The sequence below is a fragment of the Ammospiza nelsoni genome, chromosome 4 (assembly GCF_027579445.1).
Source record: "Ammospiza nelsoni isolate bAmmNel1 chromosome 4, bAmmNel1.pri, whole genome shotgun sequence".
NCBI lineage: Eukaryota > Metazoa > Chordata > Aves > Passeriformes > Passerellidae > Ammospiza > Ammospiza nelsoni.
This window is the reverse complement of record NC_080636.1, coordinates 21968474-21991906: the sequence shown is the minus strand read 5'-3', so window position 1 is coordinate 21991906 and position 23433 is coordinate 21968474. Positions and strand designations below refer to the sequence as shown.

The 23433-nt window shown below is 38.7% G+C and overlaps 1 protein-coding gene across 1 annotated transcript in view; it reads left to right on the top strand.

Moving 5' to 3' along the window:
- The window catches only part of CPZ (carboxypeptidase Z), a 34337-nt gene extending 33073 nt beyond the window's left edge, over positions 1 to 1264 (top strand). The window contains exon 11 of the mRNA XM_059470716.1: positions 900 to 1264. Within this exon, the coding sequence (XP_059326699.1) occupies positions 900 to 1255 (356 nt within the window). The 3' untranslated portion in view covers positions 1256 to 1264. The remainder of the gene's footprint in view (positions 1 to 899) is intronic.
- Positions 1265 to 23433: the final 22169 nt, after the last annotated feature.

Below are 23433 nucleotides of genomic sequence, written 5' to 3'. Positions count from 1 at the left end.
TAAAAATGTCATATGGTTAAAAAGTTTTTTGATTTTAGTTAAAAAGAACTAAGAAATTCCATGAGAAACTAGTATTAAATGCAACACTAACTGAGCTAAGAGACTTGCCATTCAAAATAAAGGAAATATAAAATGAGGAATAAATTTTAAATTTTTCAGTTTTAAAGCTCCCTGCTTTTGCCTGCAGGGTCTAACCTTCAGCTGGAGGAAATTTACACCCGTTTTACACTAATGGCAATTTATACCAGCTGCAGCTCCAAGTCCATACATAGTCTTACATGCAAGAATGTCTGCTAAGGAATTGAATGTAATTTAATTAAAAGAGGGATTTCTTAGCTCCTCAGACATTCTAAATATATATATGTGTATATATTGCAGCCTGGACTCTGATTTCACTTTCTTAAGTTTCACTTAGTTTTAAATTGATTTCTTTGGGAGTTATTCATTGTTCCCTTGGGAAAAGCATCATGAAGGAAAGTGTCTTTTCGCTGTGATACAGAAACAGCAAGTAGGGATATTTTGTATGTGATTTTTACTCCATTACTTCCCAAGGGCCAAGTTTTCTTAAGTTTCACTTAGTTTTAAATTGATTTCTATGGGAGTTATTCCTTGTACCCTTGAGAAAAGCAGCATGAAGGAAAGCATCTCTTTCCTGTGATACAGAAACAGCAGGTAGTGACATTTTGTATGTGAATTTTACTCCATTAACTGCCAAGGGCCAAGTTTTCACAGGCAAAGTCTCTTTTATGTTATCTAGAGTTTGCCTTCAAACATTTTCCAAAATCTGAGCTGCTTTCATGGCCCACCCCTTAGCTGCCATCTGAGGTAGTGCGTGCAGCTACAGGGGCTGTGAGGTGAAAAACTGATCTTGGTTTTGTTGTGCCTGTCCCTTTCCCAAGCTGCTGATGGCGACTACTGGCGGCTCCTGCCTCCGGGCACGTTCATCATCAGCGCCCAGGCGCCGGGCTACAGCCGGGTGATGAAGAGGGTCACCATCCCCACCAGGATGAAGCAGGCCGGCCGCGTGGATTTCGTGCTGCGGCCCACCGAGGCCTGGCCCAGCAAGCTGCTCCGGCGCTCCATGGAGGACGCCTATGACCCTCAGGACCCACTGGAACTTTTTGACCCTCACGCCCAGCACGGGCAGGCCGAGGCTCGCGGAGGGTCCGCGGCAGGCAGGGAGAAGCCGTGGTGGTGGTCGTACTTCAGCTCCCTGGACCTGCACAAACCTCTGTGGCTGCTCAAGCAGCGCTGAGGGACGGATGGCGCCGCGCTCCGCTCGGCTCGCTCCGCTGCCCTTCCCGACACCCGCGCTGCTCTTGGCAATATTTAAATGTTTCATTTGAAAATATAATATTAATTCAAGCACGCTTGCTTCTTTTGTTTTCTCTTCACACACAACTGAGTATATTCAAGTGGGCTTTTAAGTATTAAAAACAACGGTGCACATCCATTCAAAGGGCAGATTTTATGCAGGTTTTTTCTTGGTAATGCTCTCTACTTCTGCCCATGTAGTTAATCATCACATTCATTATTTATTAGGTTTTAAGTACCTGCAGGAAAATATTCCTGATCCTTTAATGCATTTTTGTACATGTTTTAATACATTAATGATAAAACACTAAAAACAACATTCAGAAACACTCAGAAAACTCCTTTATTTTCCATTTTTACATTGGCATATTAAGTTCATTACCTCTTCTAATAACAGCTCAAAATATAGGGTCTTTTTTAAAATTTTTAAATGTTTTTACAAATTTAAAAATAAGCTTTTAATGTATGGAGCAAAATACTGGAAAATGCCTTTACTGCTGAAAATACATACTATAAATGTGTGTAGACATAGAAAAATACTTGAGATAATTCATGAGGAATTTAGGTTCAAGTGTGACATATTACACTGAAGTTTTTAACATCATGCACTGTTCTGAGCCTATGTATATGTTAATGAAACTTGTAGACATCAAAGGAATCAAACTTCTTTTCAAGATACTTGAGTAAAGTTCAGTGAATAGTGGTCTTGCAAGATGCTGTCCTCTCTCAAATATCAGATGCAATGGATTTTTAAGGTGATATTAAAGAAAAGTCCTTGATTTTGATGAAACACATAGACCCACACCTCCTTTTAGCCTGGACTGTTAATGAACTCCCTATACAGACTGTATTTCCTCCTCTAAATGCCACAGTGCTTGAATGGTGTGATTGTTGGAGCTGATTTACTTTCTGCAGGAGCTGCTGGATTAGCTGTGTGGATTGCCCTATGAGTTCTAAAAACTTTTTTTGCTCATCTTAGATAAAGCAGCCCCATTGCATGAGCCCCATAGTCCACATGCACATATCTTATTCTGTAGCTTCCTAGGAAGACCCAAGAGATGAATGATCTTAATTCTGCAACCAGATGCTGCACATGGCTAAGTACTTTATTTCCAGTTGTAATCTGATTGAAGTTAGGAGTCTGTTATTCATGTGCTTGGATGTCTGCAGGACTGGAGACTATGTTAAAATGAAAGAAAATAATTTCAGAGCATTAACAAAAAGTAATTATATGGGAGTGAATGTACCGCATGCACATGGGTAAGTGTTCCTTGCCCAGGCTTGCCAAGTTAAAGGAACTCTGAACCCTAAATATGCCAAAGAAAATTGAGCAGGAGATACACCTCCAGACTTTATTTCCAGTAATAGGTATTACTACTCTTTTTTTTGGTCATTTTTTTCAAAGCCAGCTTCCTGTGAAAACAGTGGTGAAGCTAACAAAATCAGAACAATATGCTAAATTGCTAAGTATTAGCTGCACTTATTAAACATATAATTTGTTGCATGCTTAGAAAGATGCTTTCTCTGACTACTTCCCAGATTCTCACAGACCTATTTAGAAATTTTTTTAAGTGATCACAGTAAACCTAAGCCTGCTGAAATGCCAAACAGAATGACTGTGCAAAAAATTCACTTTTTTCCTGCAGTCCAGAGTTGAAAAAGTAGATGAAAGTCAAGACTTGGGAAATATGATTTCTGAGTAGATTGTAAAGACATCTTATGTTTGAGACAGTTTGAAAAAGTAGTTTGCTGTACTACTATACCACTTATGGTATATTAGTGAAAAGAGAGAGAGCAAGAATAACCTCTCTCAGTCATAAAGAATAACCCTCAGTCATAAAAAGAAGTGTCCAGCAGAGAAAAAGTTAAGATCAGAACCTTCTGCAGGTTCACCCTTAACAGCCTTTATAGAAGGGATGTATTAAACTGCATTGAAGTAACTGTTAGGGTCCTGGGAAAAGGTGTGCTTTGTCTTCTGGTGCTATTTAATCTTTTTCATAAGAGGAATTCTGTTTTCAGTTCCCTTGGAGGTGGAAAAGACTGGTAGAATGACTAAGTAGCTCCAAAAAAACCATTTTACTCTAGAGGAGATTTAGGACTTATTTATTGGTGCTTTCAGAAAGAAAAGAAAAGAAGTAAAGGAAAGAAAGAGGAAGAAAAATAAGAAAGAAGGAAAGAAAGAAAAGGAAAGAAGGAGAGAAAGAGAAAGAAAGAAAGAATTGGTCAAAGCCAGCCAAGTAACAATGCAATCAAAATTAGTATCACCATTCCATTTTTATTTGAGTTTAATACAGACTTAGTTCTATATATATATGTGAGAGAAAATATTGGCTTGGATGTGTATGTGTATCCTGAACTGGATTACATAAATCTTCTCTAATGTTAATTTAAATCAAGCAATGTGTGTTTAGTATCAGACAGTTTTGTTAAAAAGAAGAAAAAAAGACATAACCCAAAATAACCCACTCCATGACTATAATATGGTTCAAAGGATTTTTAAGTGGTGGTGAAATTTAAGCAGCTGTAGGCAGCTCTGTAAGTAATATGTGGAAATGAACACAGTGATCAGCTCCCTCATGCACCTCTGTGAAAGGCTCTTATACAGAGTTTAATGGAACATAAATTTAGGAGAATATTAAATACTTTTTAAATAGAAAGAGGGATTAAAATGCTTCAATGAAACATGCCCTCCTACAGGTGAAGTGAAAGTAACATAGGAAAGAAGTGAGAAATAACCAAAGCTCTCTGGCAGTCTCCTTCATGCTTGAGCCCTGCCTTGGAGACTGGGCTTGGCCTTTTTCCAGTGCTGCTTTGGACCCTGACAGGTTCAGCAGCCAGACAGTGCTGTCAGAAATTATAGTGTGTGTTCATCAGACTTCCTCTCCTTTTAAGTCAGAGTCTACATAATTTTTTTCAATTACCTTCCAACCACATATTGAACAGTATTGATGTATGTTTTAGCAACATCCTCCTTAATAATTAATTTCCCAGTCTCCATATTTATTTCAGAGGGATCTTCTCTACCATGGAGCCAAACTTTTCTGCACAATCGCACTAATAAATGTTTTGACCTGCCAACTGTCCAGACCTCACTGCTCTGCCAGCAATGAATCTTCTCAAGTCAAAGCCTGCAAATATAGCTAACAGCATTACAAGCATAAAGAGCAAAGAGAAAGCTCTGCTTATGTCATATGTGCAATTTCTCTTTCACTCACATGCCAGAAAAAAGCCAAGAACACATTAAAAAAATATCAGCAGTTCAATCACAAGCTGTGTTCATGAATTATACACAAGAAGATATGGGTCTCTTTGTTCCATTCACAAAAACTTTTGAGATCAAAAATAGCAATAATAAAAAAAAGCATAAAATTTGCAGCTGTTTACATCTTCATCTCCTGTAAGAAAATTGTATTCCAGTCTTGGGCCTCCCACATCTTTGTTTTCCTAAAGACAAGAAAGTAGAGAAAGGTGTCTTAAGCAAACTGCTGAAAACAGAACTGTAAGTGTCAAAACCACTGAGTATTAGAAGCTCTTCCTGCTATCATTTTTCACAGTGTTCATGCAGTTTTTCTCCCTTTCATGCCTCGGTTTAGCAGCTAAAGGGAAGCACTCCAAAACAATATTGCAGTCTGTTCTGAAATACTGTGAACCAGCTGTCGATCAGAGTTTGCCAAGCCAGTGCCATTTCTCTGTGTCCATCACTCTAGTATTGCTCTGCATTTCAAAAACAAGCCAGAGATGTCTTTAGTGGTTACAAAAGCATCCATCAAAATAAGACAGGTCGGTGTGTCTCTGAGGTGATGCTTGCAGACAGGCTGGGAGATCTCTGTCATGGGTGGGCATTCACCCCACAGCAGTGAAGCACTGCAGATTCAGCCTTTGGGAGAGGAAGAACAACAGGGACTGGAGCTGTTTGAGTGTCTTGGATGGAAATGTGAGCTGAAGCTGATGCTCCTCTTTACAAGCTCCTGTCAGAGGTACTCTCATGCTGTTTTCCTTCACTGTAAGATGCACCTTTTGAAGCTTCCACAGTGTAAAAGGAGTGGACGGGGAGGTTTCACTATACTTCTCCTGCTGTCTTTGTCTTCATAGCATCTTGGAAGAGAGATTCTCTTTGACATTTGTCTTTTCTGACATCATGCAGTCTCAAATTGTGCAGGCAAAGGGCTTCTCATTGACCTGCTTGGTGGGGCAGCCAGACCTCCATGAGGAGGCTCCAGCCATCCCTCATGCTTAGGTGACACTAGAAGGACTTTTCTGTTGTGGCTCTTTAGTAATCTTTTGGATCCTGGGTGCAGGTCTGCTTGCATCAGAGTGTGAGAGCCTGGAAAAAGGAGTGGGGAGGGTGTTTTTAGTTTGGTTTTCTTTCTCACTATGCTACTCAGTTTTTGATTAACAGTAACATTTTCGCCAAGTCAAGTCTGCTTTGCCTTCAACAATAGGCAAACCAGACTTAGGGTTTGAGTTTCTCTAAGCGTCAGAGTTTTCAATAAAAAGATACCGTAATGATGAGGACAAAATTTTTTTTCCTATTTCATAAGCAGGTGTGAGATATCTCCTAATGAGCTGGTGGCAGTCCTATCAGCAAAAGCTGCTGAAAAAGATAAGAGATTGTTTTGCAGGGAGCTGATGATATAACTTTATGAAGTAAATCCATCTAATGAGGATGATCAGACATGAATAGTTGTATTATGGTTTTATTATCCCTTCTCATCAGCCTTTCTTACAAAAACCACGTTGGCACAGACTTGTTACCCTTGTTATGTTCACATTGACCATAAGAAGTCTGGGCAGGTCATCAGGAGATCAGGGATATGGGGGTCTTTTGAGGGCAGGAAGGTGCTGAGGACTTACTGGCACAGCTGCCACCCAGAGGAAGTAAGCAAACCAGCCCAAGTACTAACATCTCTATTTCTCTGGAGAAAGAGGAAAAAAATACTCTTCTGAGGTGATATGACTGTATTCACAGGTAAATTCTTACTGGACTAACTGCAGATTGTTCCTTTGGCTGAGACAGTCAGAGCAGCAGAGAGGAATGCAGGAAATTCTGGTCTGGATCAGACCAGTGGCCACCTCCATGTAGTGCTGGTACATCACAAGCTCTTTTTGAGAAGTAGAATAAAGCCAGTGGTAGTGTCTGTCAACAAATATAACAACCTCTTGCCAGGGCTTAGTTCTGGGATGTCATCATGTCCTGTACCAGGGCTAGGGTAGCACTGAGGGGGGTCCCCACGTGTCTCTGCAGCCCATGCCCATGATGCAAGCTCTCCTGGGTGTTTAAGAAATGCCATGAGCCTTTATTAACCCTCAACACAGTTTACTCTATTTCTCATTCATGCAGACAATCCTCTAAATGAACTCTATATTGGAAAAGGGTTTTTATATTTATTAAATTTGAAATGTCACCAACCAGGACTCCAAAACTTAGAATGATCATTTGGAACATCTCTCAATTTATACACGCACACTTGTGCATTCATCTACACAAACACACATGCACGTCCACATACATGGAGGCATATTTTTATAGAGTGTGCCTATAAACAATTATGGATTATAAGTTATGTCATATACTAGTTATTATTTTGCATTGCAGTCAGAAAGATATTCAAACCATTAGGAATAAAAAAATAATATTGTCTTTATTTAATTTGGTTATTATTTCTGAAGACTTAATAAATTGTTTCAAATCAAATAATATCTTCAAAATTCATCTTCAAAAGCAGAGTCACAAAACCTAAGGTATTTTTCTTCATTAATTTTTTATCAGGTAAACTGAATGAAACACTGATGTTGCCAAAAATACGGATATGTAATTTTTCTGCCAAAAATTAGCACTAGTGCATTAATGCAAGTGATTTAGTTAGTTCTTCTGTTTTTATTAAATACCAAACTTAGGGAGTTCACAAAGTGAAAGCCTCCAGTAAAAGAATTATTAATGAAATAAAAGACAAAATCTGATCAAGTTAAAGCAGCAGTAAGGCTTAGTAGTTAGGACTACCAGGAATCAAACAAAAGGAGAGACATGGCAGCTAAAACACCTTTAAAAAACTGCATTGTTTTGTCACTAATGCAGTGCTTAAGGCAACTCTTCTGCCCTCCTGTAGGTAATCAAGAAATGAGAAGTTTGTTTTGACAAAATTTTTATTTTTTCACTGGTGTTAAAATATGAATGGAGAACAGAGAAACTAACTTTGAAAACTGAATGCAGATCCATCTGTCTATAGGAAATAAATCACTGCAGTCAGTTGAAATCACTAACAAACATTTGTCCCATTTGTGTAGAGGACTCGTGAAAACCCATTTCTCATCAGAAGGTGATTTCATTTTAGGCAAAAGAATTGGACAAGTCCAAATTTTAAAATCTCAGAGCCCCTGCTCAGTTACTCCAATTTGTTCACCAAAAGAATGCAGGATACCTTTCTTCTGACATTATTAACACTCACTTAAATGTCTACTTGTCAACTTCCTCAAAATCATCAGTCATGGCTTGCTCAGGGGTACAGCTCCTATTTCATTCTCTGCTGGGATTCACAAATTGAATTTTCCTCTGACTACCTCCCCTGAAAGGCTTGGTCCAGTCAGCACTCATGTTGCTCATCTGAAAGACCGCAGTATCTGTGTCAGCTTGCATTTAAAACCCAGCTAAAGAAGGCAGAGCCTTCAATATCCCTCTGTTTAAAGTATAGCTGATACATCCTCAGCTCTTTCCTCCATAAAAAGTGCTTTGGAACTGTGTATTCTCTCTTACTGGGCTATTTTCTAGTGATTAAGCCCTTCTGGGTAAGCCACTTGATATTTCTTAAGTTGATATTTTTTAAATAAATCGTAGTATCAGAGAATTCTAGAATGGTTTGGGTTGGACAGGACCTTAAATTTCATCTTGTTCCAGCCACCTGTCAAGGGCAAAGACATCTTCCACTAGAAAAGGTTCCTCAAAACCCCAACCAACCTGGCCTTGAACACTTCTATTTCTAAAGTTAAAATAAATTAAAAAAAAAAATGCCATAGCTATTCTCCCTGTTTTCAAAGTTTTCTCACCACTACTAAAGTGTCTTAAATACATTTATCAGACTGGACATGTGAAGAGACCTGTGGAAGGCATCAACTCACTAGACTTTCATGTAAATATACACAACCAAGATATTAGCTCTAAGATCAGTTTGTAGTTAATGCAGATAATAATGCAAACCTTAGATGCAAACACTTTCATAACAACTCTACCCAGGCCCCAAGTTTCCAAAATAGTGGCCGTTTCTGGTGCAATACTTGGCACACACAGAAACATGAGTGTAGCTAATTGGAGAAATTCACTGACAAAATAGATAAATCACCCCACATTGAGGTGAATTTTGAGGATCTCATCCTTTAAAGGTACTAACAAATTCTACCAAGGACCATTTCAAGTCCTTTTCCTATCACATTATCATGTAGAAATATATGTTTATTTATAAAACTTCTGCCAAAACCCTATTGCCAGTATGAAGCTTGCAGGAACATGTAAGAGAACAGAGCTCCATCTGGTTTCTGTTCAATCAAAAAAAGAAATAAGAGAATGGACCTAAGTCTCTGTGATTTACAATGATAATTTTTGACTGGCACTTAGTCTGAATCCTGTAAATTTTACAAATTCAGAAGTATGTCTTCAAATGTCTCATGAAGGTAGAAATGTTCCAAGGACACAGGGAAGGAGCTGTAAAAAAACAATCTTTCCATTGCATTGCTAGTGTTTGCAAAACCACGTTTTCTTTTAGCAGAGATACAGTGGTTGCTGGTTTTGCAGCTCTTCTTTGACAGAATCCTGAAGATGCTTTGCTTTCTTCACAGAAATGTGATCATTGTAAACTGAAAAAAACAGCTAAGTGAATCTGTTAGATACAGGGACAATAATCTGACCTAAAAAATTGGCTCTATAGATCTTAGCCTTTAAGTTTGTGGGAACAATCATGAATACCAGTGTAACTTTCTACATAACCCGGCAGTCCAATCTCCAGTGTATCTTACTACTGCTTGAATATGGTTAAAGGAAGAGGAGAGCCTTCCCCAAAGGTTGCTGTCCAGTAATGCCACCCTCACATTTTCTCAGGCAGGTCAACACTGCTTCTTCTCTCTCCACCCTCCTTTTATTCAGATTCTGCCCAGTTCATTGATGGGAAACAACAGCAGCATAATACTACATATTCATTCCTCTGAAAGACCAGTCTGCTCAGGGATGTTTCAGAAATTCTCCATTATGCAAGAAATGCAGTTTAAGCATACTGGTGGAAATCTCGACTTGTGATCTTACGTAGAGGCGTATGGTTCTGATGCACAAAAAACAGTGTCTCCTTTAAAATAACCCCTTCAGGAGTTATTTAATGTCATGTTAAACTCTTGTCAAGTACTTTGCTCCAGTTCTACCTCAAGAGAGTGATTTTCATATTTTGCAAATATTTTAATGTTGGCTTTCTAAAGATGATGTTGTGATTTATTACCTAAATGAAGCTAAGCCCCACTGCTGAGTCTAGGGACAGCTTTCAGAAACTGTGATGCAGAAATCTCTCCAGTGGGAAGTGGCCATTTGCCTCTCAGTGAATGTCAGTTTGAATGCTTTCCTGGGTAGAGATGGGCTCCTGGATTTTGGCAAAAGGTGGACATGAAGCAGGTATGGCATCTTGGCCCCAAGACTGTGGGAAAGCTTTCAGGCTATACTAAACTATGTGATAGGTCTAAGTCTTACATTTTTTTTGAAGATGCATTGTTGGAGAATTTTGCTCAGAAATGGCTTATAGAGTTTTGTTCAGACATGCCATAATCATATACAGCTGATGGAAAAGTAAAAGGCATCTGTGAGGAGCAAATTCTCACAGCCTGTTTCTGTAAACAGCTAAGTTCTCAAGCCTGTCTTCAATAACAAGTAAACATTCTGTCTTTGGCTGTTTTGGGAACAGACATGGAGGTTTTGAGAACCCTTCATGTCAGGGCGAGAACAGAAATCTTGGATTCAATAACAAACCACAGGTATTGAAAACAAAAGGAGGGGTTAATGTGTAATCTGTGACCTATGATGAGCTCGGATTTTGCAATATGCATGAGCTTAATTAACACCACTATAAAAGTGTGTAAGTGAGGTCAATAAATTGGAGTTCAATGCTGATCAACAAGGATGGGTAGTCTCCCGTCGCTTTCAACAATGCATCTTGAGTAAAGGTCAGGGACTCTTCTGCTTTCCTCCTGCTGCTGCTAATATCCATTCAGCTCTTCTGCTGTTGCAAAATTTAGAAACTTGTGGCATGTCAAAAAGTGAAGGGGAGCAAAAACTTTGAAGAACACAGTGCAGCTTTGCTAAGACAATTTCCAGTGTCCACATGCACTTGGGCTTATGACTTACTCGGTAACTCATGACCACTTGGCACAGTAGCCATTAAATACATCCTCCACCCTTAACCATGATGATAATCTATTGAATAGGGATGTAAATGCAGAGATTTGAATCTGGAATAGCATAAGACAGTTTTCTTCTATTTAATCCATGCTAAAAATGCAAAAGGGTGGTGCAGGCATGCTTTTGACAGTTTGGTTTATAAAAATGAATGTTGTGGTTAAGTGGGTGGGAAATACAATGAGGAACTGAGGACCAAAAGGGAAATGTCTCCTTGTTGAGGAATGCTTTTGCAATCTTGATTTTCTCTGTGTAAAGCTAACCTTGTAGTGTGCAGACTGAGAGAAGAGACCACACAACCCTTAGGAGCATACGGGAGTAGCCATTATGTGGACTCAGGAGTATTTGCTAAGATGCCCTAATAATCAAATGAAGTAGCTAAGCTGCCTTGTCTTGCTGGAGAATAGATTGGTTTCTTATGCCATTTACAAAAACAACACTGAACAGATTTTTTATTGTAATCATTTGAATTAAAATTCCTCCACCTTTCATCACTTTATGCATTTTATTTCTCTGTAGACAATTCCACCCAGATAAACTCTGGAATACTAAAAGATATTGTACGCATTCCTGGAGTTTTTCAAGTATCTGACTGTCTACATCAACACTGGCCTTGGAATGGTGGACCAAGATATTGGCTCAGTTCCTATTTCCTCAGGCAGTGGTGGTAAGACTGGGATGCCTACCCTGACTCAATGTTGTTGGATGTGTTACACCAGAAAAACCACACAAATATGAATGCTCTCATCTTAACTAAGAACATTAGTAGGAATAAGCCAGGAGAGAGTCTACTCAAAAGATTTGCATGGAAAAACACTTTTCAGAAAGAACTATACGCCACCGTGACTACACAGGTACCCCTGATCTGCCCTGTCTTTAAAAGTGACATAGCTCTAAATATGAAGTCTGGTTCAAATGGGGTTTCCTTTGGAATTGCTATCTTCTTTAAGTAAATGTAAATGAAAAATGTAAAAGGTCTCCCAGATCAGTATGAGCAAAGCAAATATCCTGGTGGCAGCAGAAAGTTGTAACAGCACAGAGGAGCAGTGGTGAGCGCACATAAATCTGTGAGCAGTGGAACCAAGGATGCCTGGTGTCCTATTGGTTTGTGACTCAAGGTAGAATTCCCAAGAAGAACCCCCATGTCCAAGCAGGGATAAACTTACTGTGAAGTCACCTTCTCAGTAGGAACCTTAGCAGGATTTCTTCCTTTTGAGATCTTTCTTCATCTCTCAGATTTTGATTGCAATTGACCGAAAGTCAAGTGGCAAGCAGAGATAATTGCATGAGTACATATGCACACACAAACTCCCACAAATTCATGTGTATCAAAGACTTTTACTGCAGAAACCAGCCTAATACTCTTGGAAATGCAAACACATCTGCCCCAGAATACTGGGATGGAGTGCTGCTCCCTCCTGGGCACAAAAGTGCTCTGTTGCTGGGAATCTAAAATCCATCTAGAAGTGATGAATCATTTGTTTCAAACTGCATTGCCAGTGTTACAAATAAAAAGTCAAAATGAGCTCCTTCACTTTACAAGCAGTGATAAATGCAGTAGAAGCCACTTAATTAGTCTATGATAAATTGCGTGCCCAATTAATTGTGATGACTGCCTAGGGGACAAAACCCAACTCGAGGCAGTTTGATGACTCCACAGTAATGGCACATTTAGTGAACACTGGAGTCTCTTTCCATGCCCTTTTTGCAGCTGTGGGAAGCTGAATCATAACATTTTAACTGCCAGGGATGCATTCCCTTGCACTAGCTTTGCCCCAGTTTGACCTTTTCTTAATTTTATTCTAGTTAACTGAATCAATATTATCTTAATACAGTGTTTCCATTTGTCCTCCCAGTAGCAGTGCATGGCTATGCTGCAGATTTAAAGTGCAATCAATGAAATATTAAATGAGTGGAATGGAATTCCTTATCCCTCAGAGCAGTGGGTGGGAACTGGGAGGAAACACATTAAAGGTGAGGAAGTTACCTGAATGTTAAATCAGTGCAGATCTGAAAGTTGTCCTTCATAAATTTATGTAGAGAGCCTGGGAAGCATGGCCATAACAAACAGGCTTGTACCTGTTTGAGTGAAAAGGTAGTTTTGAAATGTTTGTGCTAAACTGGTGACAAAGACCATGCAGACATTGCTCTTTCAGTTTCAAAACAGCAAACGACTTCACAGGGCTCTGGCAGGTCCCAAATGTGCCATCTGCCAGGTTGTGGTTTATTTTATACATGATTGAGTGTAGCGCTCATCTTGGTTCCTTTTACATAATCACATTATGATAACCACATCATTAATGTTTTCGGTATTTAGCAGATAAATGAGATGAAAAAAGAGAGAAATATCTGATGCTTAGAAATTCTTCTCAAGTGCTCAGTAGAAGCCCAGATTTGTTCTAGTATATTTTATCTATAATTTGTCATTTATAGTATTTAGAATTGGCTTGCAGTTATAGTAAAGTTTGTTTATGAACCTTTAATGGGATGTTAGTGCATGGGTAAAACAAACATTTTTGGCTTTTTTTTTCCCTCCCACATTGTTTTTACTTCCCAGATGTTACTCACCAAGACTTCCCAAAATTTCATCCAGAAGTACAATAAAGTGACACATTTCAATGTAGTCAAAAATATTTCACTTTCTTTTGGGAGCTGAAGAATCTCCTGTAAATTGCCTTAAATCTGTGTTCTAGAAAGTATATCAGGGTTTTTTTTTCAGACCTTCTACTCCTGCAAGCATGTGAATGCTTATACTCTTGCCCATTATTTCTTATAAAAATGTGGAGTTTATACTCTTGCCTCTTCTTATTTGGAAAGTTAACCTCTCCACAAATGGAACTAGAATTTGAGCAGAAACATATGGAGAAAATACTTCTTGTTCTTCTGGGTCCATGAAAAATTATGAAGTGGAGGTGAAGAATGTGAATTTAGTGGGGGAAAAGAAGGTCAATGAGAAATTTGTCCCTGTTTCAAATATTTTCTCATCACAGACTATATTAGACAATGTTCCTCCTAGGTCAGGATCATAGAAATGTGTCTCCTGTGATTTGACTTTAGCCTCTTGGGATGGATCTCTGGTGGGAATTCTCATATTAGTGATGTTTTAAACTGCAAATATTCAGGTAAAAACCCCATACATTCACAAATGTTCTGCAGACTTTTGTAGCAATGAGCAAAGCTGATGTCTCCTATTAGGAAAGTTCTTTACAAGAATAATTTTGAAGTGCCATTATACATTATTAATGGAGACAGATCTGATGATGAAGAAAACTACATTTGGCAGAAAGAACATTTACTAAAAGTGTCATTAAAGCGTTTAGGCTGTGTGCTACCAAGTATTTTGTGACTCCCTTCACTGGCTTCTTGGCCTCTTTATTTCTTTCATGTCTGGTAAGTAGCTTGAGGCAGTTGATGAACATTGGAACTGAGGAAGTCTGGCTTCTCACTGCTGTTTTTCTAAAAGTTTTTTGGCTTTGGCACATAAGAAGGAGGAAGCTCTAACCCAGTCCATGCCTCATTTTGTGCACTTAGAGCTTTCCTAAGCTTGTCTTTCATGTAGGTTTTGTAGAGTCAAAAAGAAGTAGGGGTTTTACCATAACTAATTCCTCAGTGGAGGTAAATTTATGTTTTTTTTTCTTTCTAACAGTGAGTGCCTATTCCCAGAATTTATAAAATTTGAGATATCTTCCAACCTTCCTCTGACAAATTTACATGAATACAAGTGGACACATTTTGCTTAAATCTTCCAATAAATGATAAAGAACAATAGAAAGCACAATAGGCTGTAATATTCACTTAGAATGGCATGACCCATTTCTTAGAAATACCACCTTTAAAAAGAGAAGCATTATGGGATATATTTTATCAAATACTGCATTCAATGTCATCTTTGTGAAAAAGTGCAACTTAACTACTGCATCTCTTCTTTTTGAAATGCTGAGGTGGTGAAATGAAATAGTTACCTTTGAAATGAAATGCAGCCTCAAAGGCTGGTTTACTAGGACAAGAAGTTACTGCCCAGGTGATCCTTGGCACAGACTGGAATAATCAGAAATATAAGTCTTGCTTATACAGAGCTCATTTTTATCTAAAAGTAGCCGAGGTGATCCTATTGTCCTTTCAAAATTTACTGACATCACAACACAATGTAAGTATCTAGCGATTTTTTATGCCATACCAATGAATATTGTATATATAAATAAATAGCCCACAGAGATGGAACAGAAAATGAGGAAGTATTTCAAATTAGGGGGATATTTACATTTGGCACTTGAAATCAAAGAGGTGGAAGGAAAAAAAAGTATGAGTACATATATAAAAAGGGGGGAGGGGGTTACTACAGTTTTTTATGCAGTGGATATTTGATGGCTCTGCAAGGCCTGGCACTGAGCTCTCTACCCAGTGAATTTAGGTCAAGAGTCTGTAAAGGCTCTATTGTCTGAAGCTGGACATGGACTATGGCCTGGCATTCATGATCTGTACATTCTGTGACCTCAATTGCCAAAAGTAAAGAAGTTTCAATCATGGACTCTTCCAACTCCTTTGGGAGTGACCAAGGCACAAGATGTTTCTTCCAGCAGCTCCATGATTTTCCCAGCTGGATGAAGTTCCTCTCTTTCCTTATGGCTTACAAGCAGCCCTTTCCTTACAGGTCAATCCCTCTTTTTTCAGTTTTACTGGGATTTGGTGTTGGCTTTACCTAAACTCCTCCTGGAGCTGAATGAAGCCACTGCATTGAGCACCACCCTGTCCCCAGGGAAGCTTCATAGGGATCTGAAGGGATATTCCAGATATATGAAGGAGTGACTGAAACTTTTGTGTGAGAGTCTTCTTGAGCTAGGGTTCAGCTTGATCTACTTTTCATGGAAGTACTAAATATCTCTTATGCCAGAAGAAATAAGGAACATGGCATTGCTCAAGTTGGAGTCTGCTCCAGGGGCTGTCCACCTTGACTGGGGAAGCCCAGCTCCTGGTAGGTGTTTGCTGGGAAATGGCACCTGCAGAGCCCAGGCTCGTGTTCTCCATCCTCCCAGCAGGGCTGCCAGACCCCCACCCTGAGGAGAAGGGCTCTGGGGGCTGGCAGGAGCAGAACTCGTGGGGCATTAGACATGCTGACAGAATGTAAATGTTGCCACTGGCAGATGAAAAGAGAGTGGTAGTTTTGAAGAGTGAAATTTGAGCAAATGCACTCCAACCCTGCAGTCTATTCAGGGATTTAAATCCCTCTGTGGATATTGGCCTATATAGAGAGCTGCTGGACTGTGCTTTTACATAAGATCCTAAGTGACTTTGTAAGCCTTCGAGCACTTCCAAATCCTCCACTTTCAACAACAGTACTCTTTGTACTGAAAATTTAGTATATAAAGCCATATCATATACTGGGGTTTAAATATACTCAGAAAAGTTCCACATAATGGCATCTTAATGCCTAGACAAATGCAAAATTAATATACTGGAAATCTCTGGCAGCAGTTAAGAGTAAAAGCAGTCCAATTTTTTAATGTTTTGTTGGGATTTTTTTAATAGCAAGCTCTACTTCTGAGACAGGCAGAGGAAAATCTTCTCAAGCTGTAATCTCAGCGTCCCCAGAGTGAATAGGGTTCAATGTAGCATGGATAATTTGTTTGCTTTGCAATTATTTTCCGTCAGTGGAGACAAATTGATTTGTACAATAAAATTGACGGTCACTGCAAGGCAGCTGGCTTTCTAAACTGTAAAAGAATTTGACTAGGTTAAGTGAGTACCAAATTTTTGGAGTACTGGGATGTCCTTTTGTACTGGTAAAACTTGCAACAATTTTAGGGCTTGCCAGTGATTGCTATGTGAAATTCAATATCAGAGAATGCTAGAATAGTTATTCTTAATACCACTATGAGCAGGCCCTCTGCCAGTTTATTAGCAGCCTGCTCTGAAAATTATTTCCACCAAAACAAAAATCAAAATGCAGTAAAAGAAACTGATAGTAGAGTAGATGAATAGGTGATTCTATTATTGGAGGAATAATTGCCTCCAAGCCACCATCTTATTTATTAAGAGGAAATGAGATATTTAACACGATCCAGAGTCAGGAATGTTTGGCAACAATTGAGTTTCTAGCAGGGAAAAACAAGTAACAAAGGCTTATCTAGAAAATAGGACCATGATCAGACAGTGAGGTGTATTTCCAGAAAATGCTGGTAGTGAAAACATAAAACAAATAGCCAATATTTTCAGCAACTAGAGTATTTGCATATTTGTCCAAATAAAAGATCTAAATCTCATAAAAAATAAGTAGCTATTGACATCTACTCTTTCACTTTTGTTTTTTAAAAAAAACCAAAAAATTGGTTTGGCATCTCAAAAGGCCTGGCAAAATTTTAGTGCAAGCATGATCAAATGCTGTGTGTGATTAGGAATGCTGTAGTACCTGGTAGCAGCCTGAAATGAGGCTTTGATTCCACTTTTCACAACACTGAGCTAATCAGGACATTCTGTCATATTCAATTTAAAAGCTGGATATGCCCCAGAAAAATGTTGGACCTAAAAGCTCAGCAAATAGCTCTGGTTAAACTTCACTTGGATGTTTCAAGTGTTAAACCTCATTGCAGACATCAGGATTAGATTAGTGATACTGTCAGTTTTGCAAAAGTCCAAGATCAGCACTAAGTAAAGTAGAAGTTTGCTAAGACAGGCTAGTTTCTCTTTGCCCAAATTAAAAGGACCTGGGAAAAGTTGATACTGTACAGTTCAAGGACATTTGATTGGGCTCAATACAAAAGGTAAACAAAGCACTCTGAGCCCCGATCAAAGTGCACTTCTGGAGGCCAGTGGCATGATCTTGAGGTGTGAGAAAAAAAGTTTTGAGGAAGAAGGTCACATGTTTGAAGGTCCAGACAATCAGGCTTTGGCTTGACCTCTCTGCCTATCTGGGAGCAGCTCCCCCCAGCTACTCATGTGAGAGGGGTTCAGAGGTTACCAATTACTTAGGGAGGCTGAGAAAGTTGTATGGAGCTGCTCTCAGCTGCCATTTCACATTAGCTTCAGGCCACTTGCAGGTAGGCTGTGGCTCTTAATGCTTCACTGGCAGTCAGGGATGTTTTTCAGCTCTCAGCCGCCGTGGCAGTGACAAACCATCTCCTGTCCCGCCAGGCAGCACTTGGTGCCTGCCCTGCAGCACAGCTCCCCAGCCCCACACATTTGTGCACCACAAAGCTGCAATCCCACCACATGGTGGTTGTTTTAATTGCTTAACTGCTGACCAGGTAACATTTTTCTACGCTTTTAAAAAATTTTCTTTTTTTTTTTCCTTTTGCCCTCTCTGAGTATTTCAGAGCCATCAGTAAAAATGAGTGAAATGCTTTGATTGGTTGCAGATATTGAGATGATCAGAGTAATTCGTGGCAACTTTTTCTTGCAAAACTTAAAATATTGTATGTGTCTTCACACACTTCACAACTAACAAATTAAGCAAAGGTGACTTACAACCTTATGGTAGCAGAGGTATAAAAAAACCACCTTCAGTATAAGTCTTGCAAATACAGTAAAAAAATTCTATCTTAAAAAAAGGTCTTAATTTAGGAGCTTATTTTCAAGTTCCAACTTTAGAAGTTAGAACTACCCTTAGAAATTAACTGAGAGTGGATAGATTGTGTGAAATGCGCTCCCTGGGGGAGTTCTCCTGCTTTCTTTTGAGGCTGCTCTCTTGGATATTGACAAACAGGATATTGAGCTACCCAGGATTCTGGTTTCATCCAGTATGGAATGTCCCATTCTTTCCATTTCACAAATAAGATTTGGGAGTTTGGAGTTTTTGTGGAAGTCACAAACTTGAGAGTGATCACACTTCCCTAATGCAAGGCATATTTTCAGTCTATAAACAAGCCAGTTTCCTTTCAGAAATATGTCTGGGTTTTATTACACATCCTTTAAGTTTCCCTGGAAAATGAGTACATTTGTGTTTGGAAATATTCACATGAGTGAAGAAATTTTCTAGGAAATTAAGTGAGCCACATTGAGTTTACAGTGAAAGGCAAGAGCAGCCCTGCGTTAGTTTGTGAATATCTTATTTCACATACACTGCTATGATATATTTATAGTTGCTGTGAATTCATTTGAAGATTTTTTTAATGGGTGGTTTGTTGGTTTGGTTTGGGGTTGGGAGTTCTTTTAGGGGTTTTTGGTTTTGTTTGTTTGTCTGTTGTTTTTTTTGGAGTGGGGGTTTAATTCAAAAAAATCACAAAATATAACAGATTATTTTAGTCTTGATTTACACTCACTTTATTCTTCTCTTGCTCTTACCAGTTAATTTACCTTTAGGGTGAAAAGTGGTGCCTGTTAAATGTTCCACAAAGTAAATGTGTGGTGCTCATAACTTCCTGTGTGACATGTACTAAGTGCTTACTGGAAGTCTGCTTTCCATGGAGCAAACAGGCAAGAAGAGGGACCGGGACTTTGAAATCTGGAAAATTTGTGAATATCCTGGTTACATGGCAAGTCATGCTACACAGCACAGACATTGACATATCTGGAGAAACACTTGATACATCCTGGGTTTTTTCAAAAGCATCTTGACTCTGATTTGTGTCACAATAGAGACTCTTATTTAATATACAGATGCATTACAAATGTTCCAATTTTTTCATTTTTTGCATTTTTGTTGCCTCTTACTACATGAAGTTGAATAGGGCAGCAATTACTTTTCATTTAATTCCATTTCATTTTCTATAAAAAAAAAAAAAAATCCACTATTAAGAAAACCTTAACTGGATAATCTTTTTGAGAATTTAATGCTGTCACTATGAGTTTAATAGGAGAAGTGAATTTACAACTTGAAGTAAATGGAATTGTCACCTCTTACCTAATCTGTGGCTAGGAAAATTCAATTATTTTCACAGAAGAAAAAAAATGCCAAGCACGGACATACTCAGAAAGGTAAGGGTATGATATTCAATAGCATTTTTAGGGGTGATGGGTTTATAATTGTCCAGATTGCAATGTCTATAGCCTTTTTGTAGTATAATATAATAGATGTCTTGAATAGGATTATTGATAAGAGAGGAAGGAAATGTAAGTATGATGTTTGCAGTGTTTTGACCCCATTTTGTGCAGATTTGTTCCTCCTCAGACACATTTTTGTGTTTCAATCCCCACTATCAAAAGGCGCTTCAAAACCTTGCATAGATTTCAGGAAGAAGACTGCATGGAAGGCTAGGGAGTGGAATGGCTGGGAAAAGATTCCTGGACAAAAAGGGCATGCAGAGGGGATTTTACAGCTCATTGCTCACTTGGGTTAAAGTCAGAGCAGGCAGATTGCTGCAGAGGGGGAGAATGGGTGAAAATTGGCTGAAGACGAGGAGAAAAAGACAGGAGGACTGGAGGGAAGAGGAAGAAATCTATAGGAAGGAAAGAGAAAGTACATTAAACTTGAGATGTGTTTTTGAGGAGCACAGAACCTGAAATATAAAAACAAGTAGACCTCCAATTTAAATGTTTGACAATCTGCAGAAGATATAATTTTTACCTGTTTTACATTAACCTATGTTAAACAAAACCTTTATTAAATTATATATCCTCTTACACATTAACTAAATATTGAATGTAATACTACTGTAAAACATATTTAACGTAGGAACAGTTTTTAGTCCTTTATTTCAAATTATTTCATATAAAAGAGAGAAACTGCAGTCCAGGTTTTCATGAGTAATATATGGAAAACCAAAACAAAACCAGGAAACAAAAAAAATGTGACATTCCAAATGCTTTAATGTATAAGTTTAACACCACCACTGTTAACTTAATGGAAAACCCCTTTATGCCATGTGTGAAATTCAGTGTGTTTTTAATAATATGTTTCAAAGACACATGTATTGCAGAGAGAAATATTTCTAGGAGAAATGTCAGGAGTATAAATTAGAGGAAGATTTTAAAATTTATTATAGGCAACAAGGATTTCAGGAATGTAACTATTTAGCAATGAAAAAAGCCCAAATATATAAGGAGTTTTTAAACTGGCTGATGTCAATGTAAACATTAGATCCAGTTTGGAGGTCTTGCAGAAATCCTTCAGTGATGTTCTAGATGACTGAAGAAAAGCCATAGAGTCCAGGGAGAACAGAAAAGTACATTTATTTTTTTTCTAGGGAAAATTAAATGAATGATCAATGGCAAAAATTATATTTTAAAAATTATTACTTATTAATACTATTTGAAATATACATATTGATGTGTCTACTGTACCCCTTCTTTTCATCAGCATCCTCACCATGTCAGCTGATTCTGCTTAAGATAATTCAAAGAAAATAGATAATCACAATGGGCAAAGCACAGCCAAAAAGGTCCAAGGCTGCTACTGTGGTGCAGATTCCTGTCTTGGATGGGTAGCTGAATGGCATTGGCAGAGTCAAATAAAGTTTTGTTTGATTTATCAGGCATCAAGCTTGAGTTCAAATGAAGTTTTTGAAATATCAGATCTACCAAATTTACTGCATTTCACTAAGACATATTGATAGCAGCCAATCCATATAAGACTGCATTTCAGTACAGAGGGGCTCAGTTTAAAATACCCCAGTGAGCCACAGGAAGAGAGCAACAGGAAAAGTGAAGAAAGGTTGAGCAGACTGAAGCTCTCATCTAAGTTTATATCAAGTGGAGATGGGGTGAGAAATAATGCCATGAGCGCTCTGGGCTCTTCAGTCACCCTGGTGCACAGAAAACATAATAAATAAAATAAAATAAATAAAACTATAATATCTACCATGAATCTGAAAGTCAATGCACCAAAAATTTCATAGAAACTTCCAGGTCTTGGACAACATCTCATAAATGTGATTTCTGTTATTTCTCAGGAACATTATAGTGACAGGAAAACTTATTAAAAGCGATAAACAGATACAAAATAAAGCACATGTTTCCATCACAAGATCTGAAATCAAGGCTTCTGGGTTCAGTTTCCAAGCCTGCTGTAAATACTTAATGAATTACAAATGTCTCAGATCCTCATCCATCCAAATGGTTAGTGTTCCCCTCGCTTGCTGCTTTTTTGTCAATTGCTTTTTAGCTAAAATTTTTTTTCTCCTATCAGACCTTTAACAGCAGAGTTCTATTTAAGTGCAACTATAATGCATAAAATAAGTTGTAAAATATCAATATCTTTATTTTCTTTTTCTGTGTTTTGATCATATATAAAGTTCTACCCAGATAATTAACTTGACCAAAGGTAACATCAAGTTCTTCCACTACATGCACCACCCTAAAGAAAGGTTGAGAATTGTTCAGGTCAATAGTACTCCTCTTCATGATGAAAAATATAAACTTGCTTATTTAAAGCAGTCATAGAAATGCTTTTTTTTCTTTGCTGTATTTATATTTCATCAAAGAATTCCCTATTTTGTTAAAAGGGCATTTTGAAAGAGTTGGAGGGCTGATTTTAGCAAGAATCTTCCTTCCTTTTGCCATGTGCAGTCTATATCTAGTGCTTCAAGGAGGTTTGATTGTTGTTATTGTTGATTTTCTCTGGTAGTAACCAGCTAAGCAGAAACAGACCTGTGATGACAGTAATATGTTACAGTGGGTACTGCAAAAGGTGGGAAAGAGTTGTAAAGAAGGGAAGGAGAAGTGGGCAGAAATGGCCAAACTGCTCTTTTCTGGAGTATTCCCAGGTTCAGAACAGTGCAATGGGATCCATTCCAGGATATCTTAACTCCTTCCTTGGCAGGAAGAAAATTATTTGCATATAGTCTTGCGGTTCCTGCATGTGCAAAATATGTATAACCAGCTTCAGCAGCCTCAGCACAGACCTGTGGATGTCAGTAGTAACACACATGGTTTAAGAGCATTTTTTATTTTCTGAATGTTTGCTCTTCTCTGGTGTAGCTCTTTATGCCTGTGAAAGCATTTCACTTCTCCTCTATTTGTTCTACATTGACCACTTTTTTCTGCCCTGCTCTCCTCTGTGTTATCATCCCTTGTTCCTGATTCATGTATTTTGCCAGCTGTGATCTGGACTGAATTCAGAGGATCAGATGGATTGGGATGGTCAGATTACTTTGGCAAGGCAAAGATGAAGGTGTATCCTGGAAAATACAGCTTTGTTCAGTTTTGATAGCAATGATTGCTCCAGCTCTGCCATTTGGAGAGGCTGCTGTCTGCAGCTGCATGTCACAGACATCCCTCTGAATATCACCATCCTGCGAGTGCCAGCTGAGCATCTGGTGTGCACTGCACCTTCTTCCAGAGGTTACAAGCCAAGGACTCTAACAAAATTGGCCAGGGAGCCCTTTGGCAGCATATAGCAGCCATAGCTTTCCCTGCCTCTGCAGCTCTCCAGCACGTTCCTTTCTTCCTGCAGCTCAGTCTGGTTTTGGCTCCCCCCAGCTCTCCTCAACCACCACCCCCTGCCTCGCTCTCCTCCTGATGGCAGTGGTTATGCCCTATAGCAGAGATTTTTAAGGATTATCCTCTGCCCCTGCTGGCTAGGCCAGACAGGAGGGCAATTGCTAGGAGCAGCTGTCTCCTTCCCAGCTGATGCATTGTACTTGCTCTCCCTTTTATGTGTGCTGGCATGACTTGCAATGTGTTACTTCTCTTGCAGTCGTAACTAAGGCTAATAAAATGCTATTATGGTTAATTATATTCACCGGTGAGGCACTTAAACTTTACATGAAATGGCATCCCAGTAGGCTTCAGTTTTCATAACACATGGCAGTTGGAATGGCAAGGTT